Below are 22,061 nucleotides of genomic sequence, written 5' to 3'. Positions count from 1 at the left end.
TGTGCGGGTCTGAGTTGAAGTGTTAAGTGCAGTATTTAAAGATGGCTAGAGGGGAGTCAAATATGGTTTAATAGGAAGACACGCCTCTGTCATCATTAAAAAACCAAAAGGTGGTGTGCTGCTCGAGGGTGATGATGGCCCTCAGTAGCTAGACGAGTGTAATGTCCTTTTAGGACATAAAGAGGGTCAACATGTTTCGCACAGTGTGGTGGTCTCAAGAGGAGATCCTATGCGCTACTTCAGGACCTGAAAGAAAGTGAAGTGAGCGCTAGTGCAGTGTAGTGGCCTAGTAAAATGTTGTTGTGCCACTTATTGGAATTGCAGAATGATTCTATCTATTCAATGTGAGTGCAATGTCCCATAAGGTTTGGCTGAGGGTATGCAGTCGCAATAGTTATGTCGGTTTTAGCAGGTGCTTGAACCTACCCAACCTCTTGCCACCACCGACATAACTATTGCGACATACTGTCCCCTGTTATTATCTTAAAAGAACAGCACCTATCTCTCTCTTCCTTACTCCTCCTTAGGAACTGTGACTCCCCCTAGCAACGATACTACATTTCAGGTGCATGAGTCACTGGACCTAAATCCAGCTCCTTTCCCCCCATTTTTTGTCATATTTTTACATACACACATTATACTCATTCAAACGTTCCACTTCTACATCATCAAAGTCCGAAAGATGTTCAAATATTTCCTGCCCTTTTAGACCCAGACAGTGCATAAGCAGTTGGTCTTTATTTCCGCACTCAATGACATTCCACACACTTGAGTAATGTGGAAAAAACTTTTTCCATGTTGGCCACTTCAGGCAGGATCCCCAGGTGACACAAAAAAATAGAGAAGGAACAATGTTCTGCATCCTGTACTTCAAGTTAATCTGCCTTTTCTATCTAAACTTTGAAAGTGTCAACACAGAACCCAGATCCACAGGTACCCAACTAGGCACCCGAGTTCACTGGTATCTGACTAGGCACCTGAGATCACCAACTGGATACTCACTGGTACCCGGGATGGTACTAGATAATTCTACTTCACCCACACACTACCTTCTTGATGTATGTTCAAAATCTCCTCTACTTCCAGCGCTGACTCTCTGCCTGTGCTAGCGTAGTACTCAAATCTCTTAATCTCACTTGACAATGTGGTTTAGGGACTTTTCTCTAACAAGGTTGGGCATATTACGACAAAATCATGCCCAATCCTGTATCCAATTTAGTCGAGCTAGTCAGTGAGCAACAGTGCTGCGCTGAGGAAGTTGCAGCTTCACTGTCCAGTGTGAGTCTGACTTTGTGTGTCGCTCTGAAGTCAGATCTTCTTCAATTTCTTTGATGAAGAGTTCGCACTCAAATCCACCTTCTGAGCCGCTGGTGCCACGCACGGCTTCAATTATTTTCTTCTACGAGACACGGCCTCTGCTTGTGCCACTCACAGCTGTGCCGCAGAATTGCACAGGCAGTAGCGAAACTGACATGCGGCCTCTTTCAGTGCTGCCGGTACCGCATGTAGCTTCAATCTTTGTCTTCAGCGTGCGCAACTTAAATCTCTTTCTCAGTAGCAAAACCGACAAGGGGTAACACTCCTGTCAAAACTGTAAATGGTGAAGGCCGATATCGCAATATAAAAATTCACCACTCACTTTTGATCTGGTCCTTGATGATTAAACGGCAGTGAGACCTCCCAAGCCGCTTACACAAATAGCTCATGACAGATCAGGGTATTGAGGCTTTGAACCTCTATGCCCATATTGTTGCCAATGGAACAAAGATCCACACTCCAGTATATATTTGTGGGTTTATTTTAGATCAGCCTAATACAATGCCGCTCACACCCACCAACTCTGGCTCTTCGCTGTACCTGCCAGAGTCTGGAAGACTCAGCTCTCCAGAACCTTTCATGGTGTACATTCCATTATATATATTCCAAGATACTACACACTGCTAATGTGGAATATAGTAGTGTTCTTGGACAAGGTGCTCAATGTATGAAATGAAGTGACATCACTCCATAGGCCATTCTTTGGAATCCACTGGCATCACGACCCTGAGAGCACTGTGTGGGATGTACCGACATCACAGTCTGGTACGCGTCACCTCTAGAATGTGTTGCATTTGATGCAGCGTTTTCTGTGCCCACTCACTTACCATTGGTCCTCCAAGTGACCTTTTTATCCGACTGAGAGGTGATGGGAGTTAACATTTACATCAGTCAAATTCAATTAATAGTGTAACCCATCTGGGTACACAGTAAGGACGAAGAATCAGTAGCTAAGTTTGAGAAAGTTCATTACAAATTCAGAATCAAGTTACAATACATAACTCTTAACACCATGCTGTAAAGGTACAGAATAATAACAGGAAGGTCTAACCTATGGAAACAATTGAGACTGGCCTATATTAGGCAAACAAGCAGTTCAGTCACAGCAGTACAAAAGATTATTAAAAGAATCTGATGCTCAGAGAAGAGTCTCAGGTTTTGCCGTCTATACACGGGTAAATCTAAATCCAAGAAGTCCAACTAAAGGATGGTTCTAAAGGATCTCAGAAATCTGGAATTTTCATAAATGAGAACTGGAACTAGGCAAGATAAAAAAATAAGTAGGAAGGTGTCAGTGTTTCTGAAGCTTAGTCAAGAATCTTCCTGGGCCTAAGTGAGTGTAATCTTAAGCCACAATCCGCAAAGAATCAAGGAAAAAATATACGTCTAAACCTCTCAAAGTCCAGGGAAAAATTCTCCAAAGGAATCTGGATAGTATCTGAAGAGACTCTGAAAAAGGTCAGCTCGACAATATTGGAAACACTAAGCTCTAACACACAAGAGTCTTCTCGGGCAACATCCCTTTGCATGCATCATCAGGGGGTCAATTGTCTTTCTCCTTTTTTAATGTTGTAAGGTGAAACAATGTCCAAATATCCCACGCCAAACATGGGAATGACATTGGCCAGGCTGAATAGGCCTTTCAGTTAACGCTTTGGCTCTCCATGTTCTTTCGGCAAGGTCTTCTCAGGCGCTGTCTCTATCACTAGTACAGTAATGTTTCTATTCTTCAACTAACAATGTGTGAGAATAACTGCATGAAATGTCGTGAGCAGAGAATGAAGACTAGTATTTATGCAGCATAAAGAACTATAGGCCTAAATTGTCAACTTAACATATTAGCTAGAGTGCACATTTAATATGTTTTTGCACATTTACACACCAACGAATATGAATACTAGTGCATTAGGTTCAGATTACATATGGCATAGTAAATCCTTAGATAAACACACATTAAATAAGCTCCTTATCATTTCTAGCATAATCACATTCTACATATATTTGGAGGGTTCCTATCCAGTTATCCAAACAGTAAACACTATTCAATGTATCAAGGCACAAGAAATCCAGCACTGTACTCCAGAATCTGTCAGCTTGTACTGAACTGGTTTTAGGTCTCGCCTAGGCATCGCTTGCGCCGGCTCTTTGAGACATACTGTATGCAGGATATGGGCATTCAACACGCCCAGCCCTTCTAGTTGGTTAGTTGGCCTGTCTTTCTAAATTCCTTAACTCTAGTTGGCTAATACTGTCTATCTGTCCTGCTTTTGTGTGCTTGGTTCCCTACCAGTGGACATCACCAATTTATTTTTGGTTGTTCATCTTTGGCTATTTGTTGCCTCCTCGCTCGCACCCCTCCTTCCTGTCATTGCCACCTTCCTTCCTGTGCTGCTGCTGACATAATGCATTGTATTTTGGTAACTTTACCAACCATAACGCATTGTATTTATTATTCGCTCCAGCATGTCTCACTCCACCCTGCACGACACTGCATTGACTTTTGTGGCAATGGCGGCACACCAAGCTTCAACTATCTAAAGCTAAAGTGCGGTGTGCTGCCATTGCTACAAAAATCGCTAAATAGAAAAACAAAGGCAGACTGATGCAGTTTAGCTGTGGTCACAGGAAAGGCTCGCACCCACCCAGTAGGAAGAATCATGTCAGGCCTCAGTAGTTGGGACTTGTTGCGGTGCAAGTAACTATCTGGCAGCTTCCCCTTGATGTATTCTGTGCAGCACTTAGTGCTACCTGGCACAGGACTAAAGGGAGCTTCAGTTGAGTGTTGCCCAAGTGACCTATGTCTCAGACTTCTCATTCCAACACCATTAGTCCACAGCTTGTCAACGAGCCAGGGTGCTGATCCAAAGCAATATCCTGTCACTTATGTGAGGCTTCCTCAGCCTCCATTATAAAATGGCAGACAGACTGTCTTAGAAGCTGCAAAGGCACTCACAAATAACCCGGTGGAGTTTATAAAGTGAGTAACAATATTATCCCTGAGACATATTTTTTCCGGCCCAGGATAGTTGTAGCTCGTTTCATGTGGAATTGCGCTCTTAGGAGACTGAGTGGTGAGCTGACAACCAGGCACTCTGGGAAATCTTAGCTAAACTAACTTATATGGGACACAAGAGGGCAAACAGATGTGCTCCATCCATTCTCGGTTCATTTCCTTCATTTGCATTACATTGGGGTAATCATGGTAAAATTAGGTTAAGGATTTTAATTTCTTTCAAGTAGGATGCAAAGAAAATGATAGAGAGTTGTGGCTGCTTTACAAGTTTACTATTCTCCTCGGTAAGCAATGTCACTTTTTTGAGTGATACTTGTTTGCCTTAGAGACAGCTTAAAACAAGCGAGAGGAGTTGGCCTAACGGCTAGGTCGGTCGACCTCGAATCTGGGGAACTGGGTTCGAGTCTCGGTGGGGACACAGAACATCCTGTGATTCTGTGCAAATCACTTAATCTCCCCGTGCCTAACAAAAATGAATGTGTCCTCAAGTAATCTGAATCTCTGAAAACTATTATGATTGATGGCCATACTTTATCAAGATCATAAAGGAAGCGGATGGATAAAAAAACTCTGGATGCAAAATGAATGGTTATGTACTTGGAGATTAACGCCTTTACTGCGCCCGCGAAACGGGCGGGGCCGCGTCGGCCATTGGCCGACGGCAGCACGGAACCGGTTAAAGTACGCTCAAGGAGACCAATCACCTTTGACTACATCCATCCTTTCGCATACCTTGAACTTTAGCTCTAGATGGGGGGCTCCCATACTCGCCCCCAGTCTGACTGTAAGCATGTTGAGTCTTCTGTGAATAGCGTGCATGAGTGATTCGAAGGAGAACCCTGATGACTCCTAATGCATCTCACTCCAAGCTTCTGTTAAACCCCATTAACTCATCCGCTCAAATAAGTGTTCAACATGCACGCTACAAGGGGCCACCTGCAGTGTCTCTTGACATGTCCATAACCATATTATAAGCCATACCCAGTAAGCAACATGTGTCAAAAACATGTAAGGGTTTAGGTCTTCCAAATATTGCGATTGATTCACATTTGGAGCATAAAGATTTATGAGTGCTAAGTGTTTACCCTCACGTAACTCAGTATAATATATATGCTCTTGGTATCGAAGTGTGTACTACGCACTACATATAGTACCTCTAGAAACATACAAATTAATGCGCCACTAGTAAATGCTGAGTGCGTGTACCAAACTGTTGACCTATCTACTGTTTGCATAATTATTTTACGGTTAAGTGGGTCTCCTCTAAAGAAGGTATCTGAATTTTCAGAGATTCAAATATGCAAGTTTTCCATGAGGTTTCATTGGTGTTCCCAAGCCCCTCACTTTCCATGTGATGCAATTTAGTGCTTTGCCAAACTCGGACACCTGGCATTGCTGATCATGAACACAGTGTCCAAGATCCCTATCTCCTAATAATCAATGCAGTCACTAAAGCCTAGGATGCTTCCACTCAAGGGCAGAAGTGAAAGTTACCCTCGTTTGTGTGCTTCAGCATGTGTATCTTTGAGTAGAATAATCTTGTGTTGATACAACTAGTTACTGCTTCAAAACTTTCAACACTCAAAACCCCCAAACCCTCACCCCGGATGAGGTTTGTGTAATTACCTCTCTAACCCCAATAATATACTCAACATATATTGTGCAAATTATTATTGGATTTCTGTTTGTGTTTAACAGAAGCATTTGTGACAAATCATTGTCTCTGGATGACTTACTAAGGACAGAAATGTTGCATCGATCTATTGACCCCGTACCAACTGCATTTATCAATAAACATTGATTGCCAGCTATACAGAAATGTCAAGCATCTGACTACGCCCCAGAGGTCCATTCCGTCCCTAAACAAACCTCTTAAAGTTATGAGATCAGCAGTCATTGGAGTCCGGTCATGGCCACATTCCCATATTTTACAAAGTGAAGTATCATCTGTGTCCTTTTCCAATGAACCATGTTCCGACTGAGAGGCCTAAGGCTGTCTGGTTTTGTTGTGCAAAGCATCCTCCAACGGATGGGCCCTTTCTTCAGCTGCCTGTTCCTTCATGGGTCTTCTGTTCAGTGCAGCTAGGTTTTTGCTCCTGCGTCTACTGAACTTGGGTTGCTGGTGTGCTCCCCTATCCGGGTCTATGCCTTCAATGTCTAAGTTCTCCAATCAAGACTATGCTTCTTCACGGGAACTAAATATTTGGGTGTCATCCTTAGTCGTCATCCTCCTCAGGCTGGTTTGAAAGAGTAAACCAAATTAATAAGTTGTGCTTGTGTAGGCAATATTTAATCTCTAGGAAGGTCTGGTGCTGTTTCTGTACCACGGTGTGTAATCAAGGGAGATGTGAGTTTTAGAATTCTCAAAATTCCGAGGGCCTTGCCTCTCGTGCTAATTGTAAGATGATGGTGGTAGTTCATGAGTTGTGTGATCAGCGAGCAGGGCTCCTCGCCTTGATCCCCTAAATGTTTTTTTACCCTGCACCCTATGTGCCTGTTTAATTACAGAGTGCTACAATGAAGCTAAATACATTATGCAGTAACCATTGCTCTATTATAACTGTTCAAGACTTACTGAATTTTTTGGGACTTCAATGAAACGCACATTGTTATAACAGGAGCATTCTTTTACATCCTTTGCAATATGGTTCAGGTTCTCTGCAGCCTCAGAGAAGTACCTCACCGAGTTTGTAGTTCCTTCACAATTGGCAGCAGATTATGCTCGTTCACTGTAACATTTTCCGCCAGCGTTTTCTAGTCTGCCCACGGTAGGGTGACATCCATGGCAATCCCATCGATTATTCCTTCTAGCGTGATTTTAGTGTCTAAGATCACCTGCAGGATAGCCTCAAATTTATCTTTGTAGTCTTCAAACACTATTTTTCTAGATTTGGTGGTACCTGTAGTGGAGGCTGCTTGAGAATGGATCTCCAGCACTTTGTCTCTGGATTGAGGATTATTTGGATTGGGTTTCACCATCTTGAGTAAGCGAAGACACAATTGTACCCTCATTTATGTTTAGGCCCTCTACCGGTGACCTGTTAATATGTCTTTCCTTTTTAGTTGCCCTAATGTACTGTTGATACTACTGTGTTTTACTTTACGTGGTGATGCGCAGACAGTCACTTGTGAGGAGATGCCCTTAATGTGGCAAACTGTGGAGCCCGTAATGCCGATATGTTGGCTAGTGAGACATCCACCATCACAACCCATCCTCCACTTTTTGCCTGCAGTACGAAGCACTGTTCATCATCAAAAAAAATTGCCACAAATACTTTAACACATAAACTGCGTGCTTCCATGCTGATTATGGGAGGTTTAATGTGCTGAGGTGATTATCTTGGTGTGGTGCCTGTAGTCCCGCTAGTTGTATGGAGCTGCTGCAACCACCAGTCTCATCCTAGGAGGCCCTCCAGAGGCGCTGTACTCAGGTACCCATGCAACTTAATTTGCTTAGGACCTCCTCACCTTAGAGTAGTGGGTGTCAGATGCTCATCTTCCACCTCCCTCATTACTCGTAGAGAGGTGGAGAACTAGAGCTGTTGCTGAGATTGGCCGTTCTACATCTTTGAAGGTCTCGCTCATGGGACAAGCATCTTATTAGTAAACGCAAATATGGCTGCCAGAACTGCAGTCTGCACACCTTGACAGATTTGTCTGCTGGTTGACAAAACATAGCTTTTGGCCTCAGCTGTCCAGTAATGCTTTATGGCGTACCCATAAGAAGGGTAATGAAGATAAAAATCCCTTTGCGGAGAAAGCTGGGCCAGATCGCTATCTCCGTCCATCTCCCCCAGAGTAATGAAGCATCAACCTCTAGATAGAGGCCCTTATTAAAGACCTACAAGTGTTTTATAATGCTGTCACGCATTGCAACATATTGAATCCATGGTTTCAGACTGAACAATGTTTTATACTTGTGATTAATTTTTTTAGGTTACTTTTAAACATACACATTTTAAATGGCTGGCATGTATGGGAGCAAAATAATATCCCAAAATGTAGACACCCTGAAAATGTACCTAAACCAAATCTCCCACATTTCACTGGGTTAGATATGGTTTTAAGCTTCAGTTTCATGAGGCAGTGTGTAACCACATTAAAGTACCTCCCCAAACAGCAAATGAGCCGAGTAAAACAGCTCAGTAAGTAATGGAGTTCACTCAATAACTGTGTTCTAGATTGATGAAAAGTTATAGTTTTATTACAAAAGTTCAAAATAAGCGCTATGGAGTCAAAGTGCAATCAATGAAGGCTCTCAGATGTGAGTTATACAAAAAAAGCAAAAATCAGAAAATGTTCTAAGTGCCAAAGAGTAGTAAATCAGGAAGACACTGGGCTGCTTTCCTAGTAGAACAGGAGTCTTCTGGCTCACCACCTATTTCAAGGGGTTTATATACGCAATGCTTGTATATTAAATCAACAGCTCTGCAGGTTCCTTGTGGTGTAAGCAAATGTATAATTTCGTCATCAAATCAAAGCACATTGATAATCATTCACTCAGATATTATAAAGCGTGGCAAATCACCCGTGAGGATCTCAAGATGTTGAAAATAAACGTCATATTGACTTAGCACCTAAGCGCTAAAATATTTCAAAATAATTATTCAACACCCTCAAGAGTAATGTAATCCAGAGATGTTGGGTACAAAATATGAGACATTGGCAATAAAACTTTCTTCTAGTTAATAGGTCTACTTGTAGAAACAGAATGTATAGGTTATAAGTAGCAATTTTACATCTGCACCATGAAAAGTTCGTTGTGAGCAATGCAATGCAGCAATGAAAGTAAACTGATATGACCTCAGTTTGACATAGTGCTGCAAAGCTTGTCGGGAGAAGGTGTTGTCGGGGGAAGCCCAAGTGTGTGATAGCGATAACATTCATCTTGTCTAAGTTGGCCTTTTAAACAGAAATGTGACCTATTTAAAACACATTATTAAACGCACTTCTATACATGATAGGACATTTCTTTGAAAGGCAATTGCACAATATTAATCTGTAGGTGAATTATCGTGTGTGAAAATGCATATTATATATTGTTAATGATATGCAAAAAAGAATCCTTCAAATAATTTCTCACATGCTTGAATTGTTATTTTAAATACCTTACTTTTTTCTTGATAGTACCTGTTCTTTGTCTTCACTTTGGTCCTCGGGAATCTTAATATATTCTCTATATTTAGGCGAGTACCACATTGATGCTGCTTGCAGAAATGTCGCAATACCTTATGGTTCTCGATCCAGTCTCTCGCTGCAGGAGGGAACCGTAACTTTCTTTGGTGAGGCAAGAAAGGTATAAGGTATTTGTGATTGCAACTCTCAGTTGGGGCTTAGTTCGGTCACATCCATTATCTCTTTCAGTTCTTTATTGAATTATATTTCGTTAATCGTCCATTTTGAAATTGTTTCCTTAACCCCTCCTGCAGGAGAATTGGGCACTTATATTTACATTTGCAAGAGTCCAATGCTTGGTTCTAAATCAGAAATTACATTGCTCTGCATTCACAAAGTTGCACCTAGAAAAAATACAGTATTTGTAAAGCCAGTAGGGCTGGTTGTTAAGCTGGTGCAATGGTTAACCTTTTTTTATTGCAAGCATATGCCTCATAAAGGAGAAGAAAAATGCCTTTACCTAAACCTTGCAGCCATAGTCTTTCAATATAAATTGCAATGAAAAAGAAGCCATTAACGTAATTAAAAAAGTTCTAGTTCTTACTTGCAAGCAGGTGTACTCGGGTCAGGTGTAGAAACCCTTTTACTTTTACTGCAGATCACAGACACATATGTTTTTACTAATGCAAATAAGAGGTACTATTGGCTTGGAATTACTGTAACTTGAAGAGTTAGTTTAAACCCACGAGGATGAAAGAAAAAAACGCATTTGCAAAGTAATGTTTGACTCACTAGCCCTGGCACTGTAGTGCATTTCGTTTTAGGCAGATATGCACATGTGATCAGGCAAAATGCCTGTGGCTAGAGTGGGCTGAATCGTTGCCCCATGATGTGTGCTGCAGTAATCGGAAGCAAAATGCAAATGGCAGTTGAACTGACAAATTGGTGAAGAGGGAAGGCTCAAAAATGTATGTGTAGGTTTATACCTGGAACACCCTCCCCACCAACTGCGACAGACCTAAGACCTGCTGACCTTCAGAAGACTTCTCAAGACTTGGCTTTGATCAGTAGCAGCCACCCCCCCTTCCCCCTCCCCCCAGCGTCTTGAGACCCTCACGGGTATGTAGTGCGCTCTACAAATTCCTTGATTGATTGATATGTATTTAATTTTCAGCTCAGGTTCCTTCACATCAGCAAAAGAATCCACCGCACTCAACTTGGAGAAGTTACAAAAACGGTTTTATTCACCTCAGTAAGTCACACAGGACGCGTTTCGGCATAGCGCCTTTTTCGTACTGTATTTAATTTTATGTGATTTTTTTTTGTTTAATTGCACGAGGCTAGCTAATCTGCTTAAGCTGCCACAATGGCAGACATGCCTAAAAAATATCTACAACAGGACAGAGAGAAAACACACTCTTAAACACACTCTGCAATATCTGTCCCCTGTTTCGTTTGCTATCCATCAAATGTGTGTTTACCCACAGTAATGTGGGGAGGATGACATTGCCCTCTTTCCTACACGTTGGTAGCAGATGACAACCACAGTTAGGGTGCAGTGAGCCCTCATCCCTATGGACTGCGAAGCCACTGTGCATATAGCATTAATGCGTGCAAAGCTCGTGCTACAATGAACCCTCCCCTGATTGAATTCCTCGTTCGCTGCTGTTCTGATTTCACTCCTATATCACTCCTTAGATTTATTCACAAATGGACATCCTATACCGATATCTATACTGGCGTAGGTTCCGGCAGGATGGATACTGTGCTTAAAAGACTACAAAGGAGAATGTTGTACAAAATATGGTTCTCTTCTTTTAGTCGATCCTAGTGCATGCCCTTTTATCTGTGGCTTCGAAAGGGCCTGAATATTTTCCATTGTGCTGCTTTTGACGTCATTGTCATCTCTAGATTTAGATGTTAAAAAGCTGTCCCCAGAACGTGATGCCCTGATGTGTGGGCATGCTCCTTCCTCTCCGCATACTCTGCCAGAGACAGAGAGAAACATCCATTGTTTGCGGAGGTCCCCGAGGGTCACAGTCCCCTGCGCTGCTGCTGCTGGGAACTTCTAGCTTCCTAAATAGTGTTTTTCATTCTGAAATAGTCCCAGGCATTTGTGACGCACTAGTCCGTCAGAGCATGAATAGGCTTTGTGGTTCATGTCCCTGCAGCTGGAAGGGTAATTGGTTTTCAGGCATTCCTAGACAATGCCACTTATACTTCATGCACACACACCATTTCATTTTCCTTAGCATTGAAACCTGCATCAACACCACCAGCCTGGTTTACGTTTAATATTTAGGTTCCGAAGGTTAGTGTCAGTGATGAAGCTTGCTCTAAGGTGAAGCAGTTCCCCACCTCAAGAGGTATTCCGTATCTTTCTGCTTGTATGAGGCAGGCCCCTTTCCCAGTGCTGCTGCACTTAGTTTAGGGTTTGGATAACTTCTTATTTAGGTAGCCTAGTTTTAATTGAGGCTGCTTAATGTTCACTGAGGCTTCCTCATAATGAGAGTTCTATGATGTTGCTTCTCATTCATTACTTCAACTTTGTATTTATTTCAGTCACATCCACTTCCGTGAGCCAGCATAGTTCACTAAATAAATATGGATAGATGGATAAATAGCTAGATATCTTTCTGGTGGCCATATTCCTATATGTTGCACTGAACCACTTTTAGGAAGCTTTATTCAATTTTGTAGCAAAGTGATGTGACCACATAAGAGGGCCTACCTATTCCTAAAAATATGAAAAATTAGTTTCTGTAGCAACATTTTACAAAAACTTATTATCATTTTAGTGTGAGTAGCTATATTTAAAAACATCTAATACCGTTGATAACTTTAACAGCAGGATTCATATCAGTGCCCGAAACCCCAATACAATTTAAAATACTTCAGAACATGCTTCTCTTGCGCTCAGCAAGAAAAGGGACTGGGCTACAATTCTTTGGTTCTGTTAGAACTCATATTTTGCTGTTTTTCCTCCATCATCTTCCTTGATATTTTTCTTCCTTCATGTTGGATACCTTCCTCTGCGTTTCATGCTCGCATTGGCACTAGGTGCCTCAAGAACCTCCTGGCTTGCATGCAAAGTAAGGATGCGTTCCCCCTAAAGGGACAAAGGATTTAATTACCAAGAAAAACCAAAATACATAATTGGTAGAATGCTTGAATGAGTGTTGGTCTTTTTTTTTTTTCCCAGGGCTACTTTAGGTAGAGACCAACCATATTCAAAACCTGCCTTGATAATACCAGGCGTGAGCTGAAAGGCCTTCTGAATGGGAATGTAACCAATTCCAGCCCAGTGTCAGCCTTGTTTGTTCTCGTTAGTGATGTGCAGCATGAGTCATATGGCACATTGAGCTTTGCAACCCATGTTGGGACATACCCATCGCTCTTAGTGTGTCTTACTAAGAAAAATAAAAAAGGTAATCAGTGGAATGCTGCAATTAGTCCATATTGCTGGTAACTATTCAGGGCTGCATTCCAGTTCTTTGTTTTTGCTCACTATGTCAACATAGATAAAGACTAACCATGCACAAACCAACCTTGGCCTTGCTCCAGCAGGGACAGTGCAGCCCAATCTACCTCTAGTGACTGTTTCACCAGAAGTAAGAGACAAGTGATAACGAGAGGGTTTCGACCCCTGGCTGTGCTACAGACACACTGTGACAGTGAGATGGTTGAGCCATCCGTCCCAGAGACCCTCCCTTCCCCCCTCATTGAGTCTCCTTAATTGCACAATGCAAGTAGATCATGTAACTGCAGGAAAGGTGGAAATATATGGTCCTAATTTCTTGTTTGGGTGTGACTGTTGTCATGGTCCGGCGGATGGTTGAAGCGCCTGGGTGCAGATGATCTGTTGGGAAAGGAACCCCATGCTTCTCCGAGATTGTTTCAGCATTGATTTGATGGATCATTTTCTTGGTAGGCTGTTCACTAATCAACATAGAAGAAATGAATAGATCCAACCCTTCTCCAGAGTGCAGCTCCTTTTCCCCGGGAGGTTAAGCCTATCTCTCTCCATGGCTGGAGACTATGGGCTCAATTCCAGTCTGGAAACTTGCACTGGGGAATTGATCCATTCTCCTCCCGCTGCGTTTCTCTGTCACAGAGCCATTGTGATTTGATGGGGTTTGCCTTTCTTCTATTCATCCACTGGCCCCATGATGGAGCATGGCTCCCATGCCTTCAGATGGTTTTTGAGAAAGGGAACTCTACCTAGTCGGATAGCGGTGAGCACAAGAAGCAGCACAGGAGGCATGCCTCCCTAAATGTTTACACTTAACATTAATCCCTTCTGAAGCACAAGAGGCACAAAAGGAAACTGCGGCACTGGGGCAAAGGACTGGCCAATGCTGAACACAGCACCAGTCTTGTTTGTAGGTTGTCTCAAATCCGGAAGCGCAAACACTAAGGAATACGTGACCCTGCATCCTAGTCTGCCAGTCCACATTTTAAAGAACTTGGAACAGACCACGGTACCCGTCTCTACAACCATATGCCACTCAAAAGTCCATCCTGGAACCAGAAGTCCATCTTAATAGGACTGTGTTTTCCTTGGCTTGCCCATTGCTTACAGATAGTGAATTCCATTACAGACCCACTTAATTTGTCTAATCTGGCCAGGAAGCAGCTAGACCAGAAGTTGCCTCATCAGTCCGATACCCTGTAATTTAAATTATAAGATTTACTCCCTTGCTGTCCACAATACTCTCATCAAACTCTTTCTTGGATGATCTGAATACATTATTGAAAACCAGAGAGACACCTTTGTGCCTTAATTCTTGGTCCAGCTACTGCATCCCAGGTGCAGATCATGCTATCAGTGGTCAAATCTGAACCATAAGTGCCCTTATATGTGCCACAAAAGTTCCTAGTGCTTATATCCGTGAATTAAGCACCCGTAATATATATGCTATCGGTGTTGACAATTGAACACTCTATCAGTGGCACCATACCTCCCAGTATCAGTGTCACATTGGCCCTCAGCATATGTGCCATTATTTAAACTTTTTCAGTGGACATGTCCCAACTAATCTCGTTGTCTGTGACTTTGAGGTGATTAGGTCTCACCTACACAGCGCATTGGGCTGAGCTGCGAGACGTATTGTTTACTATTCAGTGGGCTTACAACTTGCCCACAGCATGCTATTAGTTGTTTTCATTGTAACAGTCATTTGTACTGTTTCTGTTGCTTCGCTCACTTAGGCTTCCCTGCCTTTAGTGTATTAGCTCCTCTCTGGACCATGGATCAAGCAAATGTGTTCTTCCCTGTCATTTTGCAACTCACTATTTTTATTGTGAGCATTTGGTATTATTACAGGACATGAAATGTCCTTTCCAGTTTTTAATACAGGCATACAGCTTTCTAATACTGTTGCTTTCACCCAATCTGTCAACTCTATCAATGCTTTAGTTACTTACATCCACAACTGTACTACTCTACGCCACACTATGCCACACCACTCTGCTCAACTCCATTCCACTCTACGCTGCTTCATGCCACACCACTCCACACAATACCAATCTACGGCACTGCACTTCGCCACTCCACTCTAAGCTTGGCTAATCCACTTAATTCCACTCTGCGTCACTCCCATCGACCCCTCTATTCAACTCCATGACACTCCATTTCACTCTACTGCACACCATTATACTTCATTCTGCAGAACTCTACTCTACTCCACTCTAGTCCATGCCACTCCACCACACTCTTTGCTTCTCTAAGACACTCCATGCCACCCCATTCTACTCCATACTACACCACTCTATGCCACTCTGCGAGACACTACGCCATTCTACTTTGCACTATGCCACTCTACTGTAAGCTACTACACTCCACTCTGCACCTGCCACTGTACTTTATACCACTCAATACCACTCAATTCCACTCTGCATCATTCCACGCCACTCCACTCCACGCCACTCCACTCCAAGCCACTCCACTCTACGCCACTCCACTCTACGCCACTCCACTCTACGCCACTCCACTCTACGCCACTCCACTCTACGCCACTCCACTCTGAGCCACTCCACTCTGCGCCACTCCACTCTGCGCCACTCCACTCTGCGCCACTCCACTCTGCGCCACTCCACTCTGCGCCACTCCACTCTGCGCCACTCCACTCTGCGCCACTCCACTCTGCGCCACTCCACTTCACTCTACGCTACTCCGCTACTCCGCTCTCCGCTACTCTGCACTATGCTACTCCGCACTATGCTACTCCGCACTCCGCTACTCCGCACTCCGCTACTCCGCACTCCGCTACTCCGCCCTACGCCACTCCGCCCTACGCCACGCCGCCCTACGCCACGCCGCCCTACGCCACGCCGCCCTACGCCACGCCACCCTACGCCACGCCACCCTACGCCACGCCACCCTACGCCACGCCACCCTACGCCACGCCACCCTACGCCTGCCACCCTACGCCACGCCACGCCACTCTACGCCACTCTACGCCACGCCACTCTACGCCACGCCACTCTACCCCACGCCACTCTACGCCACGCCACGCCACTCTACGCCACGCCACTCTACGCCACGCCACTCTACGCCACGCCACTCTACGCCACGCCACTCTACGCCACGCCACTCTACGCCACGCCACTCTACGCCACGCCACTCTACGCCACGCCACTCTACGCCACTCTACGCCACGCCACTCTACGCCACGCCACTCTACGCCACGCCACTCTACGCCACGCCACTCTACGCCACGCCACTCTACGCCACGCCACTCTACGCCACGCCACTCTGTACGCCACGCCACGCCACTCTACGCCACGCCACTCTACGCCACGCCACTCTACGCCACGCCAAGCCATGCCACGCCACTCTACGCCACTCTACTCTAGTCAGTGCCACTCTACGCCACTCTACTCTAGTCAGTGCCACTCTACGCCACTCTACTCTAGTCAGTGCCACTCTACGCCACTCTACTCTAGTCAGTGCCACTCTACGCCACTCTACTCTAGTCAGTGCCACTCTACGCCACTCTACTCTAGTCAGTGCCACTCTACGCCACTCCACTCTACGCCACTCCACTCTACGCCACTCCACTCTACGCCACTCCACTCTACGCCACTCCACTCTACGCCACTCCACTCTACGCCACTCCACTCCACTCTACGCCACTCCACTCTACGCCACTCCACTCTACGCCACTCCACTCCACGCCACGCCACTCCACGCCACGCCACTCCACGCCACGCCACGCCACTCTACGCCACGCCACTCTACGCCACGCCACTCTACGCCACGCCACTCTACGCCACGCCACTCTACGCCACGCCACTCTACGCCACGCCACGCCACTCTACGCCACGCCACTCTAGTCAGTGCCATTGTATGCCACTCCACCTCACTCTTTCACTCCACTCTGTACCAGTCCACTCTGTGCCACTCCATTTCATGACACTCCACTTTCTGCCACTTCACTCTACATCACTCCAGTCGTCTGTACTGAACGCCACTGTAAGGCATGCTGCACCTCTCTGTGCCTTTCTGTGCTACTCTGCTCCTCCTTGCGCCTCCGTGCTCCTCCCTACGGCTCCCTGCGCCTCTCTGCTCCTACCTGCTCCTACCTGCGCCTCCCTGCCCCTCCCTGCGCCTCCCTGCCCCTCCCTGCCCCTCCCTGCCCCTCCCTGCGCCTCTCTGCCCCTCCCTGCGCCTCTCTGCCCCTCCCTGCGTGCCTCTGCCCCTCCCTGCGTGCCTCTGCCCCTCCCTGCGTGCCTCTGCCCCTCCCTGCGTGCCTCTGCCCCTCCCTGCGCCTCTGTCCCTCTCTGCCCCTCCCTGCCCCTCTGCCCCTCACTGCCCCTCTCCACTCTGCCCCTCTCCACTCTGCCCCTCTCCGCCCCAAACTCCCCACCCATCTCCGCCCACTCCTCACTGCCCCACTTCTTTCCAGTCTACCTTATGCCGCACAACTCACTCTGTGCCGCGCCACTTGAATCCACGGTCCATTATGCTACTCTACTCTGCCACGCCACTATACTCCACTGTCCTTTATGCTACTCTGTCCTGCCACGTCACTACCTTTTAGCCGTGCTAAAGAGCAGCTTTGCTGCAACATGACTAAAAAACATTGGCATAGCCAATAGCTCTCACATAGGCAGGACGTACTGGCATTGCCAATGCTTATACTTCCCCCTCCAGCATTGCTGTTATTGTTTTCTTTATTACTATAATGAGTGAGCGACCAACTCTTCTTCACCCGTGAGCTACCTTATGGATATTCTGGGATTGAGTGGAAAAGGAATTACTGGCTAACAATGTCGCATTGCATGCTCCTTCCCATCTCTTGTTCAACTACAGACCACCAGTGCAGGTAGTTCGATACACTAGTGACAATATTAGGGAGATATTCCACTGCAAATAAGGTGGGCACTTAAAACTAGTAGTCCAACTCTTGTTTTCTGCACTTGATCAGCAGAGCAATTCCTTTATAGAGCCCCAACTCTTTTGTACAGCGGTCAGTGGGCCCTTTTGCCCCCATTGAACTAAGTCATTTTTTGAGTACCCTGGTCTTAAATATCTGTCTTAATATGCCACCATCCTGCTGGGCTGAAAGAGCGTTTTCAGGGGGTGCTGCTTTACATAAATTTCCCAAGTGTGCGTGCCTCCTGAAAAAACCATATGCCTAATGCTATGGTTTATTATCTGTGCTACACAAACAAATAATGGACGGAATGCTGAATACATCATACATTTACCCCCAGTCAAGAGATCTAGGTTAAATCCATCGTTCTTTTGCTCACCATGCCACCTCAGTTTAGAACCAGCCATATGCAAATTAGTCTTGACCCTGTGCCTCATGGGAACAGTCCAGACCGAACTGTCAAGCCAGGTCCTCCCTGGACCGGAAAAGGCATCCTGGGACCGGTTTCTGGGTATTACCCTTCATCAGCCAGGCTAGCTTGAATCCAGTGGCACAGTGAGCAAGGGACCCACGTCTGGGCATACCCATCCCACTTAGGGTAAAAAGTGCTACTCAACCAATCTGGCATGAACTCTCTGAACTGCTTTAATGTTATACAAGGAAACAAATTGCAGTGAAATACAAAATGTGTTCCTACCAATAGTTTTGAGCACTTCATTGTCTGCGAGAGCCACGAGAATGGAAAAAAACAATGTGCTATTAATTGAAATTTACAGATATGACTTTACCGGCGGGGAGCTTCAAGGACAGCGTAAATGGCAAGTAAAATGTGGTGTTACAGAACTATGATGAAGCTGAATGAATAATGTTCACTGTGTCCTTGGATGGTGACCTGAGCTAAGGCAGTCTCGTCTGTTAATATTCACGGCCATTATGAGCTGATAAACTCGTGTTAGCTCTGCCACTTGTTCACAACTCAGAGAAGCTAGTAGCTTTGCAGCATTTGTTCCAAAACCTTCTATTCATATCATATATGTGCTAATGGCAGGTATTCTTCAGTAGCGCCTATGTCTGCTATGTCTTAGCGTGGTGCGTGACTGATGTGGTGCTTTTGCTTTCTATAAGCGACTTCAGGTGTTTTGGAATTGCAAGACTGTTGAAGGTTTAGCTGTTGTGACCCCCCTCCCCCCCACCCCTCCGACAAATGCCCGTAGTGTGAGCCTTTTTACAGGCTACTCAGTTGATATGGGTCCTTCTCCCATAGCTGCACGTGATGCGCGCCCCCTCAGGGAGAGCCCCCTCTGCATGGGCAAATGAAATGAGTCCCTTCCGAAGTTTTACATTAAATATGCCCTTTTGTGGGGATGCTAGCTGTGTCAGCACTGTTCGTGGGGTGCAAGAGCTGGGAGCTTATTCCAAGGGATGTAGATGGCACGAGCTACGTCCTCGCAGTACACGTATTGGGTGCACCTTCCTTAGAGGTGCAATTAGTGTGACTCTACCTACTGATCGTGGACATGGTTTCTTCAGTGCTTCTGAGGATGAAGGCGGCATTGTCTCACTTGTAGAGTGTGTGAGCTCCCTCCTAAGAGACTCTATTGTGTGAGCTTCCTGGGAGTGCGGATGGGATGGGTGATCATGCCTCGTCTGGAATTCAGGATTGTGACCTTGCCCTCTTGGGATGCAAGGGGCATGACTGTGCCTCTAATGTGTTGCAAGACGTGTGTTCCTTCCTCCCCGAAAGCGTGATGTGACCATGTTTCATGGGCAAGCTGGTAATGTGATCCCTTTCTCAAGAATGTGCATTGGTGTGACTATACCTCAATGAGTGCAAGTGGTGTTACTTCCACGCCTGATGAGTGCAGACGCTGTGGTTCTTCTTTCTGGGGATGCATGTGAAGTTGTAATAATAATGAGGCTGCTAGGAGTGGTGATTCTGCTTATCATTGTCAATGCAGAACGAATGATGATTCTGGGGTTGGAGGCTGCTAGTGCACGTCTAGTTTCTGTTTTCTAGAGGCGATGGTGAATGAGTGTGGCTCATCGGAGTAGGCAGAGGTCTTTTTAATTTTACAATTGAAATGTAATGTTCTTAAAACTAACCCCAACCGTCCGAGCTCACCATCTTCTCTGTTACCACTAGTCCTGCCACTCCACATAACACTGTTGTTCTATCTTTCCTCATCTTACAGTTGACTTGGCCACAGCACTGCCCCTGCAGCTGTCCCCCACTACTGTGCCAATGGATCTCCGCCTGGACCACCAGTTCTCCATGCCAGAACCTACCCTTCGTGAGCAGCAACTTCAGCAGGAACTCATGGCACTGAAGCAGAAGCAGCAGATTCAACGGCAGCTGCTTATTGCAGAGTTCCAGCGACAGCACGAGCAGCTTTCACGACAGCATGAAGCTCAGCTGCATGAGCATATCAAGGTGAGACGGTTTGACTTTCTGAGATTTTGGAGTCTCTTGCATAATCTGATCCCTGGGCAGGCGATGATTTGATTGTTGGATACATGGGGATGGGAGATCTAGGCAGGAAGCTGAAGAAATACTGGACCGTTGTCCATTGTCAAAGAGCATCAATGGGGGTCTGGGACATGTGCAGGAAGAAAGAGTGTCTAAAAGAGAAAAACATAAACCGCTATTAAAGGAATGAACTTGCAAGGTTAAACAACTTGCAGAGGAGAGGACATGCAAGGCTAGCAGAGAAGAGAGGGAGTTCCACCAGAGGAAGAGTAGAGATAATAATGGATAACTGACCGAAAAGAGCAGGCTAACCAGATTTAGCCGGAAGAGTAAGGGCAGGGTTCTAGACCAAAATAGTTGAATCATAGAAGGAAATATAGGGATGTCCGAGGAACCAAAAAGGAGTCCATATAGATCAGGTGTCTCCAGCGAGTAGATCGTGAGCTACCAGTAGCTCACCAGGTACCTATGAGCAGCTTTTCTGTGTGCAGCCCAGTCTTCGGCTATCAAAGCTTTTACGTGGTTGAATTATTATATGTATGCCAAAATCAAAAAGCATGTTTTCAATACAAAAATGTATGTCTTTTCACAACTCATAAGCTGATGTCTGTAGAAAAATATTTGGATTGTCAAAATGTGCTTAAAGATATTATTTAAGTTGGAGAAATGTATTACCCATATTTATATCTTGGTGCATTGGGGAATTGCAGCTATGGTTTGTATGTACTACCCATGTATTATTTCAGTTCAAATTGTCAATGCTTTTTTTACATTACTGCTGGAAACCCTGCCTAATGCGCTGATGTGGTCACTGCTGACACTCTTGGATGGGGTGTTCAATTTTACAACACTAGTATTAGTAGCTGAGGATGATTTTCATTAAGTAGCTCTTGTTACAGAAAAGGTTGGATACCGCTGATATAGATATACAGGGACCACTATGGCCGCCTTTACAAGCATTGTGGAATTTGGTGTGGGGATAACTGGGGAGCTAGGCTAGAATCTACGATTTGGGCTGGAATCCTGGCACCAAAGTCCAGCGATTTAAAAAAAAAAAAAAAAAAAAAAAACCAATTCCCCCGGAATAGAAAATAACTTTCTGAACATGTGAAAAGGGAGGGCTGGTGGGGGTTGAGTTAGGAAGCAAGGTGTGTAGGTCAAACCTATGCCTGTCTGGGTGGAATATTGTCTGTGTTCTCCAGACTGCAGCAGGGCTTGGTTGGGGACCAAGCTATGAGGCTAGCCACTGCCCCTCAGCTATATAGTTGGAACTAGGTTTATAGGGTCTGGAATTTGAGGACCCAATAATTCCAGACCCAGGGAGACCTGGCATTGTGGAATGTGGAATTTCACCTGGAGTTAATGCTTTGGGTGGAATACCACTACTTGTAATGGAGACCTATGAAAACTAATTACTGAAGGAGAAGGACGACGAAGATGAGCAACATTTATATACGATCTCAGGATTGAGGTGGAGAAATAGCTCTGTATGAGTCCCAGATGATATGATATAATTTAAGCTGCGGGTAAGGTGGAAAAAGATGGAGTTGGTCTGAAGAATACTTGTGTTTACAGTCGTTGGTCAAAACCAATATTTTTTGCTTGCTTACCCCCTACCTGTAGATTCTTCTTTTCATCCATTCTTTGGTATTGCTTATTTTACCACTTAGCAATTCTACAATTGTTGAATTGTGGATTGCTCGATAAGTGGGGATGGTAGATATAAGCTGGAAAGATGAAGAAATACTGGACAGTTGTCCATTGCCAA

At 45.1% G+C, this 22,061-nt stretch overlaps 1 protein-coding gene across 9 annotated transcripts in view; it reads left to right on the top strand.

Annotated features, from left to right (window-relative positions):
• The window catches only part of HDAC4 (histone deacetylase 4), a 1,367,213-nt gene that overhangs the window by 636,884 nt on the left and 708,268 nt on the right, over positions 1-22,061 (top strand). For all 9 annotated transcript variants that reach the window (XM_078681413.1, XM_078681410.1, XM_078681417.1 and 6 more), the window contains one exon: positions 20,019-20,257. In XM_078681413.1, coding sequence (XP_078537539.1) covers positions 20,019-20,257 — 239 coding nt within the window. The remainder of the gene's footprint in view (positions 1-20,018; positions 20,258-22,061) is intronic.

Source organism: Lissotriton helveticus, chromosome 3_1, assembly GCF_964261635.1.
Source record: "Lissotriton helveticus chromosome 3_1, aLisHel1.1, whole genome shotgun sequence".
Lineage (NCBI taxonomy): Eukaryota > Metazoa > Chordata > Amphibia > Caudata > Salamandridae > Lissotriton > Lissotriton helveticus.
Note: the sequence above shows the minus strand (reverse complement) of the source record. Positions and strands in the feature narration are given on the sequence as shown.